The 24636-nt window shown below is 37.7% G+C and overlaps 1 protein-coding gene across 1 annotated transcript in view; it reads right to left on the reverse strand.

Moving 5' to 3' along the window:
* Positions 1 to 24636, reverse strand: part of KLHL32 (kelch like family member 32) — a 210668-nt gene that overhangs the window by 137135 nt on the left and 48897 nt on the right. Inside the window, exon 4 of the mRNA XM_036767768.1 lies at positions 19309 to 19416. Within this exon, the coding sequence (XP_036623663.1) occupies positions 19309 to 19416 (108 nt within the window). The remainder of the gene's footprint in view (positions 1 to 19308; positions 19417 to 24636) is intronic.

The following is a 24636-nucleotide window of genomic DNA, read 5'->3' on the forward strand; positions in this document are numbered from 1 at the left end:
GCTCTTTTCTTGATCATGGCTTTCAGGTAGTCGAATAATTTTTAAATTATCTCTCCTGGATCTATTTTCCAGGTCAGTGGTTTTTCCAATGAGATATTGCACATTGTCTTCCACTTTTTCGTTCCTTTGACTCTGTTTTATAATATCTTGATTTCTCACAAAGTCACTAGCTTCCACTTGCTGCAGTGTAATTTTTAAGGTAGTATTTTCTTCAGTGGTCTTTTGGACCTCCTTTTCCATTTGGCTAATTCTGCCTTTCAAGGAATTCTTCTCCTCATTGGCTTTTTGGAGCTCTTTTGCCATTTGAGTTAGTCTATTTTTTAAGGTGTTGTTTTCTTCAATATTTTTTTGAGTCTCCTTTAGCAAGTCATTGACTTGTTTTTCATGGTTTTCTTGCAACATTTTCATTTCTCTTCCCAATTTTTCCTCTACTTCTCTAACTTGCTTTTCCAAATCCTTTCTGAGCTCTTCCATGGCCTGAGACCAGTTCATGTTTTTCTTGGAAGCTTTTGATGTAGGCTCTTTGACTTTGTTGACTTCTTCTGGCTGTATGTTTTGGTCTTCTTTGTCACCCAAGAAAGATTCCAAAGTCTGAGACTGAATCTGAGTGCGTTTTCGCTGCCTGGCCATGTTCCCAGCCAACTTACTTGACCCTTGAGTTTTTCAGCAGGGTATGACTGCTTGTAGAGTAAAGAGTACTTTGTTCTAAGCTTGAGGGGATGCGCCGTTGATTTCAGAGCTATTTTTGTACAGCCAGCTCTGCCACACCAGCACTCCTCCTTCCCCAAGAACCGCCAACCCGGACCTGATGCAAATCTTAAGCAGGCTCTGCACTCCTGCTCTGATCCGCCACTTATTTCCTCCCACCAGGTGGGCCTGGGGCCAGAAGCAACTGCAGCTGTAGTTCTGAGCTGTACCACCCCCGCTGACCCCGAGGTGGTGGCCTAACCGCAAAGTCTTTTCACTCTGTCCCCCGCAGCTTTCCCCACTAACCTTCTCTGTTGTCTTTGGTGTCTGTGGGTTGAGAAGCCTGGTAAGTGCCACAGCTCACTGATTCAGGGAGCTAGGGCCTGTTCTGCCCAGCTCCTGGTCTGGTTGGTCCTGCCCCTGCCCACGCTGGGCTCCACTCCCCTCCGCTCTGTGCGTGACAGACCTCATCCAGTGACCATCCAGGCTGTCCTGGGCTGGATCCCTGCTTCCCTCTGCTATTTTGTGGGTTCTGCAGTTCTACAATTTGTTCAGAGCCATTTTTATAGGTTTTTGGAGGGACCTGGCAGGAGCTCACACAAGTCCCTGCTTTCCAGCTGCCATCCTGGCTCCGCCCCCTGAAATAACTTTTAAAAAGGAATGAAAGGAGATAGACACTTCCATATCATAAAGCAATAGTCACAAAAATATTTATTATGAGTTTAAAAAACAGAAAAGTAGATCAGTGGAACAAAGTAAGTTTGGAAGAACTGAAATAATTAAACTCAATAAACCATCATAGTTTAAACATGGAAAACATAAATTATCTAAGAATGAATTCCTTTCAATATGAATTGCTGGAAAAACTGGAAAGCAGAAATTAGTTTTACATCAACATCTGATTCCATATAGGATAGTAAATTTAAAATAGATATATGACCTGAACATTAATGCTCATATAATAAAACATTTTGAAGAGAACCAGATAAAGTACATTTGAATATACCTTATTCTTAGCCAAATAAAGGTTTACATCAAATTTTCAAATGTCCTGGACAAGGTGGAATGTGTTCAGAGGTTGACTGCTGAAACAGCAAGGAGGCTCAAAAGTATGCCAAGTATTAAAATATTGAAGGAACCAAGAATGTTCATCCTGGAAAAAAAAACTTATAAGGAGGTATAGGGGGAGAAAATTTTATTAGAGAGACTGCTTAATACAAAAGAAAACTGCCTATCCAGTGGAACCGTCCAAAAATGAAACAAGCTACCTTGAGAATGAATTCCTCCTCACTGGAGGTCTGTAATCAGATTGAGCAGCTGTTTGTTCAGGATGCTATCGAGGGGGTTCCTGTGCCCCTCCTGAGAACATGCAGGCTGAACTAGATAAAATGAGGTGACTGGACTAAGCGACCTCTAAGATTCCTTCTAACTCTCAATCTATGATCCAGTGACATTTGAAGTCGAATTCAACAATGACGCTGTGATTTTCTTCTATCAATAGTTTGTGAAATAGGCAGGATAGATATTATCATCTTCACTTTAGGACTAAGGAAGCTGAGGCTCTGTCCCAGCTCATAAAAAGTGAATTTTTAGGGCTGATTTTTAACAGAACCTTAGAAAGTCAGAGCAAAAAGTGACCTTAGAGATCATTTAATCTAACACCCCTTCATTTTACAGATGACGAAACAGGCTCAGAGAGGGGAAGTAATTTGGCTAATGACAGACACACATCTATGGGTTAGGTTAACACTTGAACTCAGGTCTCCTACCTCAGACTACCATGTTGTTTTCCTGTATGCCAAATGCCCAAATATTCTAAAAGCAGATTTTCTAATTCCATGTCCAATATTCTTTGTATTATTTCATGCTGACATATTTATATGTATGTATCTACATGTCTATATAATATATATGAGGGGAGGGAATGGGGAAGAGAAAGGCACTAGAGATTGAATGCTGGCTAAAGTCATTTAGAAACTGAAATATTAATGAATTTTCTCTTGCCTTATACCTCACTTCCTTAAAAGACATGTAATTTATTTTCATGGTTTATACCAATACTGAAATAGTCAGTCATTAGATTTTAAGTTAGTCCTTCGTAACTTAAAATAAAAATGAAAACTTGCTACAAAAATTTCAAAAGTCCTGAAAATCTGATAATTATGAGATCCACCTAAGTCAGTTTTACCCCTTGACCATATTTCTACTGTTATTTTAATTCAGTTTGTGGTCTAAAATTTTTTTGGGGGGGAGATTTTCTTAGATATAGAATGAGACAAGAAGCTAGTCATGAGACAAACTGCTTTCAGTAAGGTTTTCTTTCAAAATTATGAAAACTAAGGAACATTTTATCCACAAGATGGCACCCATGTTTAAACCTGGAAGAGTTTTTTAAATTAACTTCCTACACCTGACATCTTAAGAAAACTGACAAACCATGCTACCTTAGGCTATGTAAATCAATCATAAGCATTTATTAAGCACCGATTATGTGTCAGTCCCTGTGCCTGGTGTTTGTGATACAAAGATAAAAATGAAACAGCTCCTTCCCTCATGGAGCTTATAGAAATACAGTTAACAGATAAGTTCTAGTTAATGAAGAATTAGTCACATGGCAAGATGCTCATGAGCAGACAAAAATACCCTACCTTACCAGATATAAATTAGCAAGGTTTCCAATAAAGAGAACTTCTGTCAAGTAAATCCTATTTTAACAGTGACTCACATCATAAAATTAGAACATGTATTTCCTTGGAGTGTGGGGGACGGGGTAGGGGGGAGGGGAGAGAAAGTGGAGGGAGGTAGTGGTGGGGGGAGGTTATAAATGTTTTGCCCTCCTGTGGTTAAAAGAACTATAACAATTGTGATACTAAAACTTTGTTTTCAATAGTGTAACATTCAAATATGTAAAAGAGAAAAATACCACATGTTTAAACAGTTCCAGAAACCCTAACTATAAGAATGCTTGCACATCCTATCTCACATACTGGATTACTCTCTCCATAAAAGAGATAATCTCTAAAACCTTAACTGTTCTTATTTTTTTTTATAATTGAGGTTTTATTTTTATTTTTTTGGCAGGGGGGGAAGGTAGGGCAATTGGGGTTAAGTGACTTGCCCGAGAGCACACAGCTAGGGTGTCAAGTGTCAAGGCCAGATTTGATTAACTGTTTTTCAATAACTTCATATTGTCATAAAACTAAAAAGTTTGGGTTGTAGATTTTAGAAGTAGAAGGAAACTTTTAAACCTTAGAGCAAACATCTTACTTTAGAGATGAGCAAATGAAGACCTAGAGAAGCTCAATGACTTTTCCATTATCCATAAAGCTAGTAGAAAACAGCAGAGTTGAGATGTGAACCCTGCCTGCTGCCTTCATTAGAGTTGTGAATATAATAAAAATATGATCGGTGGTCCAGTGAAGAGCTGGTCATTGTTCAACAGTATCCGAGAGGGAGTTAAAGTAAAATATAAAATCAAGGAAGTTAATCTGTTTTTGACACAGGAATCTCAAGGCAAAACAAAATCCCCAATTTCAATCAATTCAACAAACATGTATTAAGTGCCAGGCAATTTGTTAGATATTAGAGATTCAGAAACAAAAAAGAAACCTTGCCTTCAAGGTGCTGACATTCTACTAAGAGAAAGTAGCATGTGTACAGTAAATACAAAGTAATTTCAGGGTTGGAATGGTGGGGAGGAAAGCACTGATAACTGGACACATCAGTAGTGACTTCATGGAAGGTGACATTTGAGCTGATCTTTGAAGAGAGCTAGGCATTCCAAAAGGTGGCAGGCTAGGAGAGAGGGCATTCCCAACTTGGGTAAGAGACTATGCAAAAGCAAGTTTCTTATTTTACTAACATGACCAAGAAGGAAATTAACTCAGAAAACATTTCCTCCTTTAGGATAGCAATTTGAACCAATAAATGAATATAGCTAACACTTCGCGTAATTACTACCGCGTTTATGTTCAATTCATTTATTCAATTCAACCAAAATTTATCAAGTGTCTAGTATTTTTCAGGCACTATGCTAGGCAGAAGTTAGAATGTTGTGCACAGAGAATGGCACACAGGCCAATTTGACTAGAACGCAACATGTGAAGGAAAAACATGAAGTCAGCCTGGGAAGATAGGGCTGGAACCTATCCAGGACTTTAAGTGTCAAAGAAGTGTTTATTTTAACCTACAGCACTGATCTTGAACAAGATACTGATGTGGTCAGACTTATGCTTAAGGAATATCACTTTGGCAAGTAGAGGACAAGTTGGAGTAAAGAAAGGCTGGAATTCAAAGACTACTGCAACAAACAGTCAAAACAATAGGTGAGAGGGTCCAAATTACTGTGAGGCGGTAGCCCTGTGATCAAAGAAAAGAGGATGTAGGTGAGAGATGATGTGGAGATAGAATCAACAAAGAAACAACCGATGGGATAAAAGGGTAAAGAATAAAAAAAGAGTCAAAGATGATTATGAAGGTGCAAACCTGGGTGAAGAGTCAGGGGTCAGAGCTATTTTTATGGTGAATTTCTAGCAACTTACACATTTCTTGAGCTCTAAACTCTGTTAAATAAATTGAGTAAGCAGTATCATACAATTCCCAAGGTTGCGATACAAAAATATGGATAATGCTTTCCTTTATAAAAGATAATGTTCCTCTAATTTGGAACATGAAAAAGAGAAGACAGAATTTGAACTTCAAACTGTCATAAAGATTCATTAAAAACCACAAAAGTAAAACAATGATGATAATAACAGGGAAATGAGGAAAATATAAGATCTTTTCTAAATCCCGTTATTTTCCTCAGAGAGGAAATCTCTAAGGTCAGAGGCAGGTTGTAGATGCATAACCTTCATGAAGATGCTCAGTTCTTGAAATATGCTTTCCCAGTGCCTTCCCTCAGTACTGCCTTTTCTTGCCCTTTATGCAGTTAGAGAGAAAGGTTGTGTATTATATAAATGTTGCCTCCAAAACTGGTTCCTTTATTCCCACTCTTGGACAGAGGAAATCATGATGAAATTCAGTCAATTCCAGGCTTTCATATTTTATGAGAGAAATTCCTTTTCCTTTGGGCCTTGCTGCTTTAATGTGCTGGTTCTTGGCATTTCAGGGCTGTGAATTTTTATCATCTGTCTCCTAGTCATTTTCAGTATACTCTTCTTCATTATGTTTAAATTAATAAAATACATTATTTAACAGAATGTAAGGATAAATTATGTTACTTCAAAAAACGAAGCCTAATTATATAAAAAAGCAATACAAATTTTTATTTTACACTGTCTCTAACCATGAGAGATAAGACATGGCCAGCAATTAAAATGTAATGAAACATGAAGGTCATTACTGGGTATAAGAAAAGCTAAATTAATTATTAAGACTCATTTTTATAGCCAGTATTTTTTCAAAAATGTCAAAATAGGAACTTTTATTCCATAAAGCAGCAAAGTTAGTTTCTCATTTTTGCTAACATGACTAAGAAGGAAATAAATTTACACAGAAAACATTTCCTCCTTTAGAAAAGCTCTTTGGACCAATGAATGAATATTAGCTGATACTTCATGTAATTACTCCTAAGTTTATGTTCAATTCATTTTATTCAATTCAATTCAACCAACATTAATCAAGTGGCTACTATTTGTGAGGCACCGTACTGGGCACCAGGAAAGAAAGATTCAAATGAAATGGTTTCTGCCCTCTACAAACTGCATTCTACAGAGTGGGCCTAAAGTCTAAACACATAGGCAAAAAAGCATATTTTCAAGAAATGAAATGAATGAAATTTTCAACAATATTTTATTTAATTGGAATATTAACAAATAATATCTTCAACTTGATATCCATCATTTGTGATACAAAGGTTGATACGCTTTGCCAGATTCACATGAACTTGATGTAATAACTCCACATTGCCGTCAATTTCAGCACATTCACTTTTTATGCATTCAATCAAGTGTGCTGCATTTGTGATTTTCACTGAGTATACCTTCTCCTTTAGCATACCCCAGAAAAAGAAGTCAAGGGGAGCTAAGATCTGTTAATATTCCAAATATTTCAAAATATGCATTTTGCCTACGTGTCCAGACTTTTAGGGACACCCTGTACTTACGAATGTAGCTGTTAAGTATTTCTCCAATCTGACTTAATGAACATCAATGATGGCCAGTTCTCTGTTTGGAGAATCTTTTTATAATTTGTCTGTTAACTCTTGGGGGACAGGGACTGTTTTACTTGTATCTTTCTATCCCCAGCACCTAGCACAATGAAGGCATTTAAATAATGCTTGCTGGCTGACTAATAATTATTAGTAAGCCAAAGGACGAATCACATTTACAAAAGTATGAATTTGTCTTGTGTTATCAAAATACAAAGAGACATTGTGGTGAAGAGAATGTTCTGTAAATCTACAAGCACTTTATAAATATTATTTGCTATTATTATTACTACTACTGTCTCCATTATTATTACAAATCTGTTTGCAGAAGCCATAATTACTCAGTCATTACTGAGTAAATTATTATTTCTTTCATAGCAAAGAACCCAAAACTTAGCTTCCATTCTTCCATTTTTCATGTGACACAACTACAGAAAATGGAGTCATCTAATCTACTCTTCCTCTTATCCAAACCACTTTTTCTAGCTTTTCATTTCTAGAACAATTCCAATTATTTCACTGTGACTAATTTTTCTACATCTAAATAATTCTAGGAGCTATGCCATCATAAAGATAAGGACTACATATGCGATTTCATTGTCATAGGGTAGTGGTTTCCAAACTTTTTGCTACCAGGAACTTTTTACATCCTCAATCTATTAAGCACCGTCCCAAAGAGCTTTTGTTTATCTGGGTTATGTCAATATTTACTTTATTAGAAATTTAAATGTCTTAGTATAATTAGGAAGATAGTTTTGACCTAATAGACCTCTTGAATAGGTCTCAGGGATGCCACGGGTCGCTGGACCACCCTTTGGGAATGACTGTTATAGGAAACTGCCCAGATGAAGAAATTCCTTCTACCAATGTAGACTGAGAGCCAATCTGGAACCTAGTCTTAGCAAAACAGCCTAGAGTACTAAGAGATTGTGACTTTCCTAGAGTGACAGAACCAGTATCTATCTGAGGTGAGACTTGAACCTCAACTTTCCTGGATTTGCTCTATCCACTACACAGGTTGTCTCTATAAATAGGATGATTTGTGTTTTGACTACTGTACAAACTGCCACCTTGTAGAATTGACAGAAACATAATCAGATCATTTTAAAGATATAGATACAGAAGGAAAACACAATACCTTCAATAAAAACCATATCAGCTCAGTAGATCTGCACCATTATTTGGTGCTAAAGATTCATTAATGATTTTTTTTAAACACCCATGACATTTGATTGATTTTAGGAAACTAGGTACTGAGGCACTGAGGTCAAAACAATAATAATGATTCATATGAAGTATGCCTCAGTATGTAGGTATCATAAAACTATTAAGTTACAAAATTTAACGTTAGTTAAAAGACAATATTTTTCCTAGATGTAAACTCAATATCCTAAGTTATACACAGTATACAATGAACATAAATATTTGCTGAATTAATGTGGGGAAAAGGATTTTTTAAAATCTCAGTTGACTACTTAATTGAAAATGTGTTTGTCTTCCTATATAGTTCTTCAATAGAATATAATGGTTTTCTCCAAGCAATTCTAACAAATAGCTTGTTCTTATCTTTGTATATGTGACTGAATAGGATGGACTATCCTTTTACCCAGAAGTCAAGTCAATAAACATTTATAATGTGTTTTCTATTGCCAGGCACTGAACTAAGTTGTAAATACAAAATACAAGTAAAAGAAAGATAGGCCTTGCCTCAAGAAGCTCATCTTCTAATGGGGGAAAATAGATAAAAGGAAGCTGAACAGGGAAAGGGAAGAGAAGGTACTACTATAGGGGCAAAGGTAGAGAAAGAAGTCCGCATATTTTGGAGTGGAGCCCAGAAAAGAATGAATAAATGAAGAAGAAAAGAAGAAAGAAAGATGCGTATCTTTTTTCCCCTTTAACAAAAAGCAATTTGGGCAGACAGTTGTTTTCTTACAGGAACTAGCTTATCTAGAATGATTTAACTCAGAGAACAGGTTTAAATAACATCGAGGTCTTTTTTCCTGATAATATAAGGGGATTAAGTGACTTATTTAAAGATTTATTCTATGGCTGGTACCTAGAACCAAGAATTGAAACATTCATATAATTATTCTATTCACCCAATCACCAACTTGTCTTTGTAACACCTTCCTTGCATTGATTATATGCAATTATTTTCCTAAAAATCTAGAATTTCAACATCATATGGCTTTTCAAGAAGTTTTATCATTTAAAGTTAAATAAAATAGCAGGCAATGCGTTCAAACTCCTACAAACTAAACAGATTACACCACACAAATACCAAGAATTTCCAGCAGAGGTCTCAGAACTCCATTTTATGTAGAAAAGAAGCAGCATTTATTGAATCAAACAATGGCTACTGAACTCAATAGAACAAATATGTTCCTCAGTTTGTGCAGTGAACTTTTGTAATGTGCACTCCTCAGGGAAGGGAACAACTTTGGAGACCACAATTTTAAGAAACTGTAAGCAGAACCATAACTAGGAATCTTTGAGCCTGGGACAGGCAACATAAATTGGGTCAAGATAAAGGGCACGAAAAACATCCTCATTTGGGGTGGGGGAAGATAAATAGAAACCTAGATATGTCACAAGGCCACTCCAGGGATGCTAGTTCCCAACTCCTCCAAAGAAAACAGACTTTTTAGTAGCTTTCTATTTTTACTAATTTTTTTTGATAACTAAGTCTAATTATTTAGGAGGAAGAAAGTGAATAGTAACCCTTACAGCTAACACATACTTTGTCGAAGTTACATGGAAATGGCTTGGTACCAACTCCAACCCTCCAATTCTCAAAGTGAGAGCTGGAAGGGAATTTAGGGGGTCATTTAATCCAATAGTGCCCAGCACTTTTTTGGTTCCCCAAACCCTTTTCACCAAAAACAAAAACAAACAATAAAAATGTTGTGAAAGCCAGGATAATTTAAATTTATTCATGAATGCCTTTAGTAACTACAGTAATGGTTTTTGCTCAAAAAAGTTCCAAATTAAAACTTACATTATCTAATTATGATCAAATATAAAATTTTACTTTGCTTATACATATGAAAACTCAACATAAAATTATACAGCTAATTATGAAATAATTACAAATATCTTATATAGGTTATTCTATAAGAATTACAAGCAATAATCTAGCAGGATTTCATGTTTACTAATATCTGCAACACCTAATATTAAAGTCCTTTATTTCAGAAATTTTGTTGAATATGACATTTTAATGAAATGAGTTAGAATTTTAAAGTTAATGAAAGCTAGCATTTATGTAGCACTTTAAGGTTTGCAAGGTACTTTACAAATATTATTTCATTTAATTGTCACAACAACCAGGTACTGGGAGAGGCGCTATTATTATCCCCTTTTTTACAAATGAGGAGATGGAGGCAAACTTAAGTTGCAACTTATTTAGGGTGATACTGCTACTAAGTGTCTGAGGTCAAATTTTAACTCAGAGCTTCCTAACATTAGGCCCAGTATATATAAATTTAATTTCAATGTTGTATCTTTGTATTTGAACAAAAGTTTGCAAAATATCTGGCTCAACATCAGAGAGTCTGAAGTCTGTTTTTGCAATGAGTTTATTTCTGTACTTTGATTTAAAGCAAGAATAGAATGAAAATATGGTGGAAATGGTAGGAGAAATTTACAAGTTCTTTTTATGAGACAAAAATAATTTTTCAAAAAACATTTTAGCCACCTTACATACATTATAAAATGTTTACTTTACCAGCTAATGAAAAGTGCTATATGGAATAATAAATGTTCAATTGCTTCATTTTTAACAATGTTTATCTATAAACTAACCTTTGTAAGGAAAGTATCTTCATTTGTGATTTTGTTTTCTTCTACCAATGGCGCACTTACTACCATCTCACAGAAACTCTACTGAATAACCGGTTTTCAAACAGTTCATTTGAAAACCTATCAGATTAAAAAAATAATAATACAAACTGAAGATAAGTTTAAATCCAAAAACAGACCTAATACTGCAACAGAGTCAATAGAAGGGTTTTTTTTTTTGCTGCAGAAAGTGTGATGGTTCATGATGATTTTAAGATAGCTTGCAATGTGCATGCTTAGTGATCATGATGTTAAGTACGACCATCTGTGCTAGAAGAACACAACTGGAACGTCTTGATCACATGATCAGCCATCTTGATGAGGTACAATTACAGGGTAACAGAGGGAAACAGGGGAGCTACTTCAGGGTAGTGTACAGAATGCAAATGACAATATATGCATACATCTGACCATTCACTGGACATCGGTTTGTGCTCAAACGTCAAACCCCTTAGAGGTTCATGAACCACTAAATTGGCAGTCACTTATTGAATTCAACTCCTTTATTTTATATAATCTGAAAATAATGGGGAAATGCCTGTCCTAAGATTACAGAAGAAGGCTCATTCAACTTGCTCTGAAACTGAGGCTGAGCTGAGGTAGAGTCCAATGGATTCTTGACGGTCTTTGGGCTGCCCAATAGCTTTGCTGCTCCTTTTCTCCTTCATAAACACTACGAGGATTCATCACTTGGCTTTGGGCCAGGCTTTTCTTCCTACTTCTAGGCCAGTCCAGAGTTCAGGTCTCTGCATTCAAGCCAGGGCTGGCTGGCCATGTTCACAAACTACATTAATACCGCTTTAAAGTCCTAATAACTTCCTGTCCAAGGTTCCTACATCTATTTGTTCATTTAACAAATGCTGCCAAATTAACACTGAAACATATTGCAAAACATAATCACTAATACACAATAAAACTGAAATCTTTTCATTAAGATTTTTACTAGATTTCTAAACAAGCGCAAAAGACATTTTTAAAGATAATTCTTAAAATCCAAAGCTGTCTCACAGAAGACACTCACTCTGATGATAGAAATAAAATGGACTTCTTTAGTTTTTGAAAGAGCCTAACCGTCACAGAACTGCCTTTGATTTCACCACTCAACTTAACAAAGATCCAAGCCAACATTCGGGGCATAAAAAGAGTCTCTATCTCTCTTCTTTTAAGTCTTAAGAAAGTAAAAAAAAACAACAACAAAAACCCATAAGCACTACTAGATGCCTATTAGATGTGGTCATGATGGCTTTGTCTCACAAGTGCTACTTGAGTTCCTTATACCAAAAGGCTATTTTGCCTAAGGACTCACATCTGTCATCAGCCAACCTTACAAAGGTAATTATCGTTTTCTCCACACTTCAAAGGTAGGAAAAGACCTATTCCCAAGTCTGCCCCAATCCTTTCTAACTTAGAAGGTAAACTCCCTGAGGGGAGATACATTCTCACTTTTCTATTTGAATACCTGACATAAGAGTGCCTGGCACATAAATAAATGCTTGATTAATTGATTGCACCGTCTTGGCCTTCTGTGCTATCTTGTAGATACTATAGCTAATGCAATATTCCAGGGAATGTACAAAATCTACTAGGATTCAAAGGAAGGTTGACTTTTTCTTAAATCTTCTTTTATTAAATCTATGGACTAACTTTAAAGAGGCTATGTTTCTAGAGAGGCATGAGGGATGTATATGTACAAACTTAGTTATTATGAACAACATGCATTCATGACTCCCACTCTGTACTGCCAACTTTTCCTGCATGACATGACTTGCATTTGATATTTCCCTTACCACAGCTAGTGGAGATAATAAACCAAGTGACAATGAAAGTAATGGTAAAAAAAATTTTTTTAATTAACATTGTTTCTACAAGTCTACCATATGTCATGGCTAAAAGCAATTCTTGCTGATGTACACAGATATGAAAAACAAGTAGTGATTTTTCCTGGGTTCACAGGGTCATAGATTTTGTCCTGAAATGGATTTTAGAGGCTCAAACCCCTCATTTTACACATGAGGAAACTGAGAGGTTAAAAGACCCAAGGGAATCATAGATTTAGATCTGGGAATGGACCGTGAGAGTCATGTGGTCCAACACTCAAGTTTAAACATCAGGAATCCAAGGCTCAAGAAATATGAATTGACCTGCCTCAATATAGCAAAGCCTTAAGCAGACATGGGATTTGAACTCTGGAATTTTGACTGTATTGGGAGCGTTCTTTCCTCATGATGTGCCATGTATCAACAAACTATCTCGGATTTTTTCCCTTTTGTTCCATTTCTTCTTTCACAACATAACTAATATGGGAAATATGTTTTACATGATTGCATATATATAAATTATATCAAACTACTTACCACCTTAGGGAGGGAAAGAGAAAATCTGAAACTCAGAATTTTATTTTAAAAAAAGAATGCTAAAAATTTCTTTACATGTGATTGGAAAAAATAAAATACTATTTAAAAGAAGTATCTTATGATGACAGCTATTTACATTTCAAAATTTCACTTGAACACCATTTAGATCTATGTCTAATGAGTAAACCCACCTCATAAAAATACTTTGAGAATTTCAGCAAATAAACTCATTTGGATGAAACTCAAGAAGGATCTATGTTATAGTGAGGTTTGTTTGTTTTTTAATTTAAACCAGACTTGTGATTTCATTGCTATAAAGAATTCCCAAAGATGAAACTCCTGACACTTATGCAAATCATTGTGATTCATATAAAGTTGTGCCTGGTGTACTAAGAGACCAAGTTATTTGCTCTGGGTCATACAGCTAATAGATGTCATAAACAGGGCTTGAACTCAGGTCTTCCTGACTCTCAGACCAGTTCTCTATCCACTATGTCAAGCTGCTCCTCTGTGTATACACACAGATGTGCATGTATATAAAAACACCAATAAACACATATGTATGCCCATGTACATACACACCTTAACCAAATATGAATGTGTGCATACACATACACACATATGAGGTGTGTATAACTATGTCAATATTTATATCAATACACACACACACACACACACACACATACACACACACACATTTTAGCTATCCAGAACCCCTGAGAAATCAGCTGTGGCATAATGTGCACAAGAAGACAGTGAGTTATAATGGAAGAGCTCTAAACATGAAGTCAGAGGATTTAGATTCAAATCACAGCTCTGGCACTTACAATACTCTCTTGTGTGACCTCAGGCAAGTCGGCCTTAGTTGCCTGACCTGTAAAATGCAGGAGTTGGATTAAATGATATCTAAGGCACCTTCCAGCTCTATATCCTGTAATCAATTGGTATCCTTCTGGAAAGCTGAACATAAAACCCTATATAAAGCCTAAATAGAGCATTTCATTTCAACTTTTAAAAAATGAGTCTCTTAAGAACTGTGGTTTCCAAAATTTCTGCCTCCTCAGAATATATTAAACAATTTAATCTTTTTTTGAAGCATAGCTCATACTCCTGAAACACACTCCCTCCTCATTTCTGCCATTGAAATCCTTCTCTTTCTTCAAGGAGCTTAGGTGACCAGCCTTTTCCAAGAAACCTTCCTTGATCTCTCCAAACAAAAGCGATCACCATCTACATTTTTTCCTTTGGACTGCTCCTTAGCCCCCATCACATTCTAACCTGCATGTGTCATAACCCAACTAGTAGACTGCTCTTTTGAACAGGAGTGTATATATTAGCACTTGTGAAATACTTTGCATATGTTAATATTTTAAGTCCTAAACCAACTAAGGCAAGAGCTACATTTTACAGATGAGGTAACTGAAGCTCAATGAAGTCGTGATTTTGTCAGGGGTATCTGAACCCAGGTTTTTCTTACTGACTCTAGCACACTTTCTGTTACAGCCTCTCAGAATGGAAAAATTATCTTTGCTTTCCTCAGTTGTCTATTTTCTAAAACTCTCTTTGAATACAGGAAAAAAAAACACCTCAGTATTTGAAAACTCCTGCTGGCCTCTACTGGACACCTAGCTTGGTTGTGTTGATCCCGTGTTATATTATTGTACAGGGGCCAGTGTTTGATTGTATGGCATACCTAGTTCCCGGAGAGACAGCCTATGATTTCAAAGGCTATGGTACAGAGATAAGTGGCCATTTTTGTGCATGGGCACACACATGTGCACACACACACACACACACACACACACACTCTTTAGGCATATGTGAAGTTTCCAGAGGCTATTGCAGATGTGGAAGGGTGGCACGCACATACATATGTACACATAATGAGTAGAAAGCCTGGGTCCTTCAAGGGCTACTAAGGTACAGGTGATCTGATCCCCAATCCTACAAAGTCCTTTCCTCAGTCTTCTCTCTTTCCATCACAGGGATCTCTTCATACCAGGGGGTCCTTGCTGCTACTTTTAAGTCTCATGCTGAAGCAATTTATCTCCACCACCACCTCTGCTATTTGTCTTATTTCTTTGTCTCTTCTGTCATATCCCCCAGGTTTCTCAGCATTCCTATGAAAAGGCTGACCTTTTGGGGAAATCACCAGCCAAACATTCCCTCCCGCTATGAAAACATCAGTCCTAATGGGATATGAGGTCAGGCATAATGGCTGCAGAGCAGCAGCTAGACGGGCGTGAGCTTCAGGGGAAAGGAGTGATTACTATCTTTGTAGTGATGACAGACCCTTTCCTAAGTGAACCCTGGTGACAAAGGCATCTGTGATGATCAAGGAGGACTTTGAACTGTGACATAAAGAGACACAGAGGACCTACTCCTGAGCTTGGCCAACATGTCTAAGCAGAATAAGAGAACTCTAACCACCTGGGTTATTTTCGACGACCAATTTGCCCTGGCAACTCAGCTACTAGCATCCTCCTTCAGATACACGCTGGCTACGAGGAAGACCTGAATTCAAATGTAGCCTTAAATATTCTTACCTCAGCGTCCCTGGGCACTGGGGTATTTTTACCCCAATGTTCCTCTCTCCTGGCTATATCAGGAAAATTTCCAGGCCCTCATGCAATTAACACCTGGAGCATCTGAATGTAGCTGGGAATGCTAGACTAATAATAACACGCAATTAAATAATGCTCTAAAAAGTTTACAAAGCACCTTCCTCAAAACAGCCCTGTGAGGTAAGGCAATAAAAATATTATTCTTCTCATTTTATAGATGGGAAAACTGAGGTTCACAGAGAGGCTGAATGACATCCCAAGGGGTAATAATTGTCAGGGCCAAGATCCAGACCCAGCAGCCCAATACTACCTTACTAGATGGTTCAGACAAAGTATAGAACCCAGATGAACATGGCAGAGGGTAGGATGGCAGACTTCATGAGAAGTGTCTGTATTGGCAAAGGAAGGTACAACAGGCAAGAGACTTGAGTAAACAATTATCTTTGGCTAAGAACAAAGACAACTCACCACCATGCTACTAACTCAAGCCTGGCTTGCCTCCTCTTCCTTCAGCCTCCTCAGCCTCTTCTCCTCTGTTTAGAAGGCTGGCAGGTGGGATGCTAAACTCTCCTCCCAATGCCTTCCTTTATAGAAGGCAGAAATTGGACTCTCAGATAACTTCATCTTGCATCTGCTGCCCTGCCTGATTTCGACTCCATGGAACAAGACATCCCCTGTTGTCCCTCCACTCCCACTTTATTTCCTTCTTTCATGTGTTGTCTTCCCCTTTAGACTGTAAACTCACTGAGGGCAAAGGCTGTCTTTTTAGTAATTATATCCCCAGCACTTAACAAAATTCCTGGCACATCTTAGGCACTTAGTAAACTTAGTAAACTTAGTGGATTAAGAATTTTAAGTCAATTTGGGGATATTAAGGTAGAGTACAGCACCAATGTCACTACTGACTTCAAATAGTGTTAGGTCCCTTTGGGGTACTCTATGGAAAGTAAGTTTATGAGAATATTTTTTTTGTATAGACCCATCATTTTAACTACATAGGGAACTAATGTTGTGAAAACTCCTTAATTGATATGGATCAGTAACTCATCTACAACTCAGCACCAAAGGATCCTAGATCTAGAGCAGTAAAGGACCTCAGAAGCCATCTCAGAACCCTTATGGGATATACAAGTGGTAACACAAGTGGTGGGAAGACCCACCACCAGGTCACCCTTCCCCTCTTGCCTTTCTCCAGCCCTGGGCTGTCCTAGAACCTATCCAAGACCACAAAGCAGCCAGAAGCCCCACCACAACGAGGGGTTCCTTTCTTTTCCACTCTCCTTCAAGCATGAGAGTTTCCTAAGACCAGGAATTGTCTCCCTTTTTCATTTGTATCCCTAGAATTTAGTACAATGTTTGGCACATAGTTAAGTGCTTAAGAAGTGCTTTGTCATTCATTCATTCATTCATTCATTCATTCATTCATCATCTAGTCCAATTTTATCATCTTACAGATAAATGGTAACACAGATAATGACAATGATGATGATGATAAGCACTTTGAAGTTTACAAAATGCTTTACAAATATCATCTCATTTTATCTTCACAACAACCCTGAAAGGTCAGTGCTATTATTAAATCAATTTTATAAATAAGAAAACTGACCTAGGCAAGAGGTTAAATGATTTGCCCAGAATCATATGGCTGGATCTGAATTTGGGTCTTCCTGACTCCAGGTCCTTTGAGTGGCATCCAGAGTAGCAAGCTTGGAGTCTTAGAGTATTAAGTGATATACTGAGAGAAATTAATATTCTACTATTATATTAATAACCAATTATTAATTTGTGATCCATCCTTTCCCTCCTATTTCTGTTAAGACCTAGCTCCTAGCCCCCAAGGCACATGCTCCTTGACTAGGTTGGACAGGACCCCACCCAAATGAGAAACCTAATTTCTGCTTAGAGTACAAACAGAATCCAATCTGGATGAGCACTTATCCTGGAGAAAGAAACTCCTGTCTTTGATCTTCTCCATTAGAGTTTAGGGTGATCCAGCTCAAAAAGGAGAAAACTATCCAGAGAGGTCCAGATGGAAATGGCTTCCCCTGCCAAGACTGCTGGAGACAGCTGAGTCTCATGATTAAGCCACATCTTCAGCAGAGGAGCTAAAGACTTTTAGCCCACCTCCTTATTAAGTGTCCACCAATTGAGAGTGAGTTTCTCTGGGGCTGAGGGGGAGTTTCCCAGTCAGACGGTACACACCTAATTTAAGGTGTTTCAGAATCCCTCTTGTCATCTTTGGTTACCAAGAGAAACCAGTGTTCCTCATATTATTGATTATAGACTAGCCTAATTAATAAATTGATTATTAATTACCTGAAAACTCTGTCTCTTGGGGATTTTATCTGCAATATTGAGAGATTAAGTCTTGACTCGTCCAAGGTCAAACAACCAATATGTGTGAGAGGTCAGACTTGAAACTCCACTTTCTTGACTCCAAGGTTGACCCTCTCTCCACTACTCTATGCCATGTTGCTTCTCTTCTAGAGTGTGTCATCTAGAAAATGTGTAATTAAAAAAGGAGGCAAGCTGAGTGACTATGTAGCAAAAGAGAAGGATAATAGATGAACCCCATGAGAGCTTTACTAAGCACAGAAAGACCTAGAGGAAGGCCTAGAGAACACTAGACAGGTCCTCTACAGAGGACTGACAGGAGACTAGGGAAAGAATCACACTAAATAAGAGTACATGAATGGATGATAACCTGCATCTAGGGAGGGAATATCCTCATTGATCCATTAAGTATGAAATTGCCACATCTCCACAGTAGTTGACTATAGAAGGAATACAGCAGACAAAACCACTGAAGGTGCTAAGAAGCAGTGCTAAGGTCCAGCTATTTAAATCCAGTTCTGTAATCTTATTATGGTATTTTAGGGAATTAAAAAACCCTAAAAAATCTGCCAGATTCAATAAATCAATAGCAGCAATAAGAACGTAAGTTTTAAAGTATTCCTTTACAACAATAACTTTTAAATTCTAAAAAAAAATTCTCATAAAATCTGGTTGTGGTTTTCACTCACTGGATTAAGATATTAATTCATTTTTGGTGAACACAACTCAAAATATGCTTTTATTTCGAAAGCTACCTTCTGCAGGAAGCCTTTCCCAAGCCCCTGAACAGCTAGCTTCCTCCTCCTCTAAGTTTACCTACAATCCCCTCTATGTATATCTCACATATCCCTGTTTATGTCTGCGTAATCTCCCTTATTAGAAAGCAGTCTCCTTGAGCACAACAGGGACTGGTTTTGCTTTTTCTTTGTATTCCGCAGAGCTCAGCACAATGTCTTTCACACAGTAAGTGCTTAATAGAGTCTTGTTAATTAATTACTTTCCCATCTCTCTAGCTCTAATATAAGGCACACTCATTTTAACTAAGTAATAAAAACAGTGACTGCTATGTATAGAGCGCTCTAAGTCTGCGATGAGCTTCACACACCATACGGGATCTCATCCGAAGCTTACAGCTTTCTGAGGAGGGCACTATAAGTATTATCATTCCTCTTTAACGTAAGAGGAACCTGAGATACAGACAAGCTAAGTCAACTGGCAGAGAAAATAAGCATCAAAACTGAATGGAAACTCAGATCCAGCTTGAAATCTACTATGCTACATCCCCTTTCTTATTTGATCTCATATACTGAAGATTATTTGACTCAGGTTCAAGGCAAATCTATTTTTCAAATTTTTGAATTCACAGTTGATACAATACCTGTCCTGTGTATGCAAACTCCAGAGCTTGCTTTAAACCAAGGCTGGTCACACCGTGTAAATTCACTTCATCAGCTCCACTTTCCACCATACATAGACTGAACATTGCCTGAGGGGAAAAAGAGAAAGTAATAGAAAGAGTTATAACATTCAAAATGGTGGGAAGGAAGACAAAGGGAGACAACACATGGGGGAAAGGGCACGAAAGTTAGAGGAACGTGATGCATTTCCAAAGGCAATGGAATGATAGGGTTAGGGCTAAAAGAGACCTCTCATTTTACAGACAGGGAAACCGGTTAAGTGTCTTGCCCAGACTTACACGGCCAGGACTGAATACCAATCTTCTAATTCAAAATTTAGCATTCTTTTGATTGTGTTATACTGTTTCTACAAGATGAGTATGCATCATTTGTAGAGATTGTAAGTATTTATTTAGGTATGTATACGCATGTGGTATCATGATCTAATCAGTGCACAGCTGTCTTCCAAGCCAGGAACATGTTCCACCTTTGATACACATTGGCTATGTGACCCTGGACAAGTCACTTCACCATGAGTACAATGCCTGAAGCCGAAGAGAGGCCTGCATTAGTAGAATGGGTTTTCTCACTGAATGATAAATCGTTAGAGAAGATGCTTCATATTATAGTGTTAAGCCCAGCTCTCCCTTCCCCCCACCCCTCAGCTCCTGACTCCCCAGCTTGGAATAAAGAATCAGACATTCCTTTCCAGCTAGGAGACTGAGAAGCCCCGAACAAGAACGTACTTCTCAGACATTCCTCTCTGACTGATAGGCCCGAACAAAGGATAGAATACGCTTCCACTAGGAGACAGACAGGTCCTGAACAAAGAACAGGAAATATTTCTGAAGCTCCTTTTTGAGGACCTAGCTAGTTCTCAAAAAGTGAAATGACTGACAGGATCTCCCCCTCCCCGCCCCGAGGGAAGTGGCTACCCTCTGTGGTGGAGAACATCCAGGACAGTTAGCAGTGAGTCTCCCCTCTCTGGCGGGAAAAACTTTCTTTGCAGCATCCTATAAAAGTCACCACGTGGGACAGTTACATTGGAACCTCACCCACGGGGAGGACGCTTCACCTGGGGCTACGCTCAGAAGGGACTCGCTAAAGTGGCTGTAAAAGATGGGGTTCTCCAGCTTAGGGAAAGCTTTGGTGTAGGTGGTGAATGTATGTATGTTATATGTTGTGTGTGTGTCCTTTGTTGGTGTCTCTGCATTTGTAGAGAAGAGAGGGATTCCCCAGCTTGGAGAAACCTGCGACGGTTTGCCTCTGAACAGGTGTTGCCTCTGTCTTTGTCACTGCGTTAACTGTGTAGTAGGAATTGTTAAATAATACGGTTGCGGGGTTAATAGAGTATTTCCCCTGTCTTTCAATAAAAAACTTTGTTCTGTTGGGAGTGTGCCTTCTTGCCAGCGTGAATCCGAATCCGAACCTAACTTAGCTTAATCAAACACTCACCAACTAGTTCCCTATATCAGGGAAATCACTAAATCTAGTCTGTCTCTATCTCTGTCTCTCCTCTCTCATTTTGAAGTTTGATTTTCGTTTTATAAATTTTTTCTCCTTGTTCACAGGCGCAAGATTACAGTATGTATGAGGAGACAGATGGCCCCAAGAGGGTTTGTATTTCATTAAACTATCTACACTAGGACCCTGCCGTTTTGGTATGGAAAGTTAAAGGATTTCCCTAAAGGCTACTTGAGTCAATTTAATTTTTATGAGTGATTCCTTTTCTCTCTCAAGCAAAACCCTAATACCTCAACTTGGAACTCAATTAAGGTTCCCTAAGAAGAATGAACTGATGAGAGTGCTTCTCAGGGTTTAGGTGCTGGTTCCTCTGGCAAAACTCTGCCTCTTTACCTAAAGGATACCTAAAGGAGCCACAGACAGGGCTAGATGAGAAAATTCTCAGTAGGCAGGGTCTGTGAGGATTCTGGTTCATACCTTTTCTAGTTGAGAGAAGAAAAGTAAAAAGAACAGAACCACTCTTTCCACTCCACAACCCTACCCCACCCTCTCCAAAGCAACACCTAGTATTACATACATATATGTATTATATATATATATGTATATAGAAAGAATACACACATATATATATCCATATTTACAACATAAAGTTTTAAATTCTTTCTAGCATTCTTTTTTAAATTTCTTAAAACTTTGAAGCAAGAATCAGTTGTTTTTGAGAAACAGTTTATTCTTATATGAATCATTAAAACATATTCTCTTTTGCATGCATTAAGCACCAACTACACAGCAGGTATTGTGCTAGCTTAGCCAGGCAAGGTAAGATAGCATGTGCACGTTAAACACTGGGGATGCAAAGTAAAAGACAACCCCTGCTCTAAAGGAACTTATAGTCTAATAGGGAGAAAACATGCAAACAACTATGTACAAACAAGTTCTGGACAGGATTAACCAGAAATCACCAACAGAGGGAAGGCACTAGGATTAAGGGGAATGGAGAAAGGCTTCCTGTTGAAGGTGGGACGTTAGCTGGTTATCTGACAGCAGGGGAAGCCAGAAGGTAGAGGTGAGAAGAGAGAAGAGAGAACATCCCAGGCATGGGGACAACGAGTAAAAATGCTCTGAGTTAGGTATTATAAGAAGACTGAAAAGCTGGAGGAAGAGGGAGCAGGTAATGAAAGGATGTGAACATCTTTTTTTATCTGATCCCAGGGGTAAGAGGGAGCCACTTATAACATAGTAGTTAATAAGGTAATTTAGAAAGCAAGGCATCAGCAACTGAAAGGATGAGGAAAGATTTCATTTAAATTAGAGATTCTAAGAAACCAAGTGGAAGGAAAAGGGCATTCCTGGCGACAGTCAATGCAAAGCGACCTGAGGTCGGAGATGAATGCTATGTGGGAGAAATAGCAGTAAGGTCAGTTCAGCTGGAATCCAGTATGGGAGAAAAGGAGCAAAGCGTAGGAAGTGAAGGCTGGGAAGGCAGGCTGGGACTAAATCGCATAGGGCTTTAAAAGTTAAACAAACAAAGGAATGCGCATGTTATCCTACAGATTAGGGAGAGCCACTAGGGTTTATTAAGTAGAGAAGTGACAAGGTCAGATTTGTTAGGAAAATCATTTTGGGAGCTGGGTGAAGAATGAAGTTCTTACCCAAGAACAAGGAAGAACTGGGAAAACTAGATAGCAATTTGGTAAAAAATAGATTTAGACTTACATCTATATCATATGTCACAATAGGCTCCAAAGAATAAGACCTCAATGAAAAGAGATACATCGTTTTTAAAAGTAGAAGAGAATAAAGTAATTTTCACAACCATGGCTAGGGGATAAATTCTTAACCTAAAAAGGTCTAGAAGTAATCATAAAAGATAAAATGTCCAACTTCAATTACATAAAATTAAAAAGCACAAACATAACAAATTCAAGTAGAAGAAGAGATAATGTCTCAGGGAATCTTTGAAATTAAATATTTTGCAAAAATTTGATATCTAAGATGCATAGGAAATTGACACAAATAGATCAGATTAAGAGCCATACCCCCAATAGATAAATAATATAAGCAAATACTTTGCAAAAGGGATGATACAAATCTTCAACCATAAGATCAAACGCTCCAAATCACTAATATGAAAACTGTAAATTAAAACAGACTCCACCTAATAGCTAACAAATTTTCAAAGACGATAAAAGATGGAAAGGAAACATTCAAGTGACTCTGTAGGGGAAGACAAGAAGACTAGTACACTACTGGTAGAAATAAAAATTGATCTAACTACGCTACAAAAAAATTTGGAATTATATAAGAGAAAACACTGAACTAAACAATTTATAATCTCTATTCTGGGCATACAGACCAATAAGGTATGAGACAGAAAGAAAAATCTAATATATAAGAAAATATTAATATTCCCTATTCCCTAAAATATTCATATTCCTTATTCTCAACGACCAAGAGGGTATGAAGCAGAAAGAAGTCTATTCCATAGGAAAATATCCACAGCAACACTCTTTCTGGAAGGAAAAAAACTCTGAACACAAAATGGGTGCCCAATGACTGGGAACAGATGACAACAGATTCTCCTCCTCTCCTTTTTTGGGGGGCAGGGTAATTGGGGTTAAGCAACTTGCCCAAGGTAGTAAATGCCCAGTAAATTGCCCAGCTAGTAAATGCATTAAGCATCTGAGGCCACATTTGAACTCAGGTCCTCCTGACTCCAGGGCCGGTGCTCTACTCACTGTGCCACCTAGCTGCCCCTCTCCTGTCCTTTTGAGAGAGAAGTAAGGTCCCTTGAAGCACATCATACCCAAGGATTATAGATTTAGAGCTGGAAGGGATTTTAAAGGATATCTAGTCCAATCCCCTCATTTGACATAGGAAGAAACTGAGGTATAGAGAGGTTAGATGACTTGCTCAAGATCATAGAGGGTAAGAGCCATTATTTGAACCTGGGTCTTATGAAAGTTCCGCATTCTTCCACACTGCCATATTGCTTCTTTGATTGAGCTTTGATTAAACGATTTTTCTTTCTAACAAGGGAAGATTTAGCGGCAAGGTGGGAATATTAGGCAAAAAGAAGCATCAACAAACTTTTTTAAAAATTGCCCTCTGCTCATTCATAACAATTAAAGAGGTACGAGATCGTCGTTTTAGGAAATACATTTTCATGTTTGTTTTTTGTTCCTATTGAAATGAACAAAACTCACAGCCTTCCTTTCAAAATGCGTTAACCTTGATGCTTCTTGAGAGATACAGCGCCATCTACTCTACCTAAGCGAAATTAGAACCCAGTAAATCAACAGTGGATCGTCTTTATTAAACAATTAACTATACATTGGTTTTGAACATTCATTAGGTTTAATACAATCAAATGGCTTCCCCAGACCTTCAAGTGATCAGTCCGTATTCAAATCACAGAGGAAAAAAACCACATGCTAAAAATGACTCAATAAACACAATACTTGTATTTCTATCCTTATACAGAGAGAATATTACCAACGACTTACTAGTAGGAAAGGAACTCTGAAAGGTTTACTTCTCCCCCCTCCCCACCAAGCTGATACATCAATTCACTCACATGTTCTTCCTTATGACCAAAGGCATATGGTTTGCAAAGTAACTACTTATAGTTTAGGAGGCTGCCAGTAAACTCTGGAACTCTGGATAAAGGATTGGGATGGGTTTTGTTTCCCTGTATAAATGCTAACTTTCAAAAACAACACAAAAAGAAGTTAAGCAAGGAATCCACTATCACTGTTACTATTTGATACAGCACTACAAATTCTACCTATAGAGATAAAAAAAAAGAAATTCAAGGAATAAGCACCGGCAAAGAAGAAACTAAA

This window comes from Trichosurus vulpecula, chromosome 7, assembly GCF_011100635.1.
Source record: "Trichosurus vulpecula isolate mTriVul1 chromosome 7, mTriVul1.pri, whole genome shotgun sequence".
Classification (NCBI taxonomy): Eukaryota; Metazoa; Chordata; class Mammalia; order Diprotodontia; family Phalangeridae; genus Trichosurus; species Trichosurus vulpecula.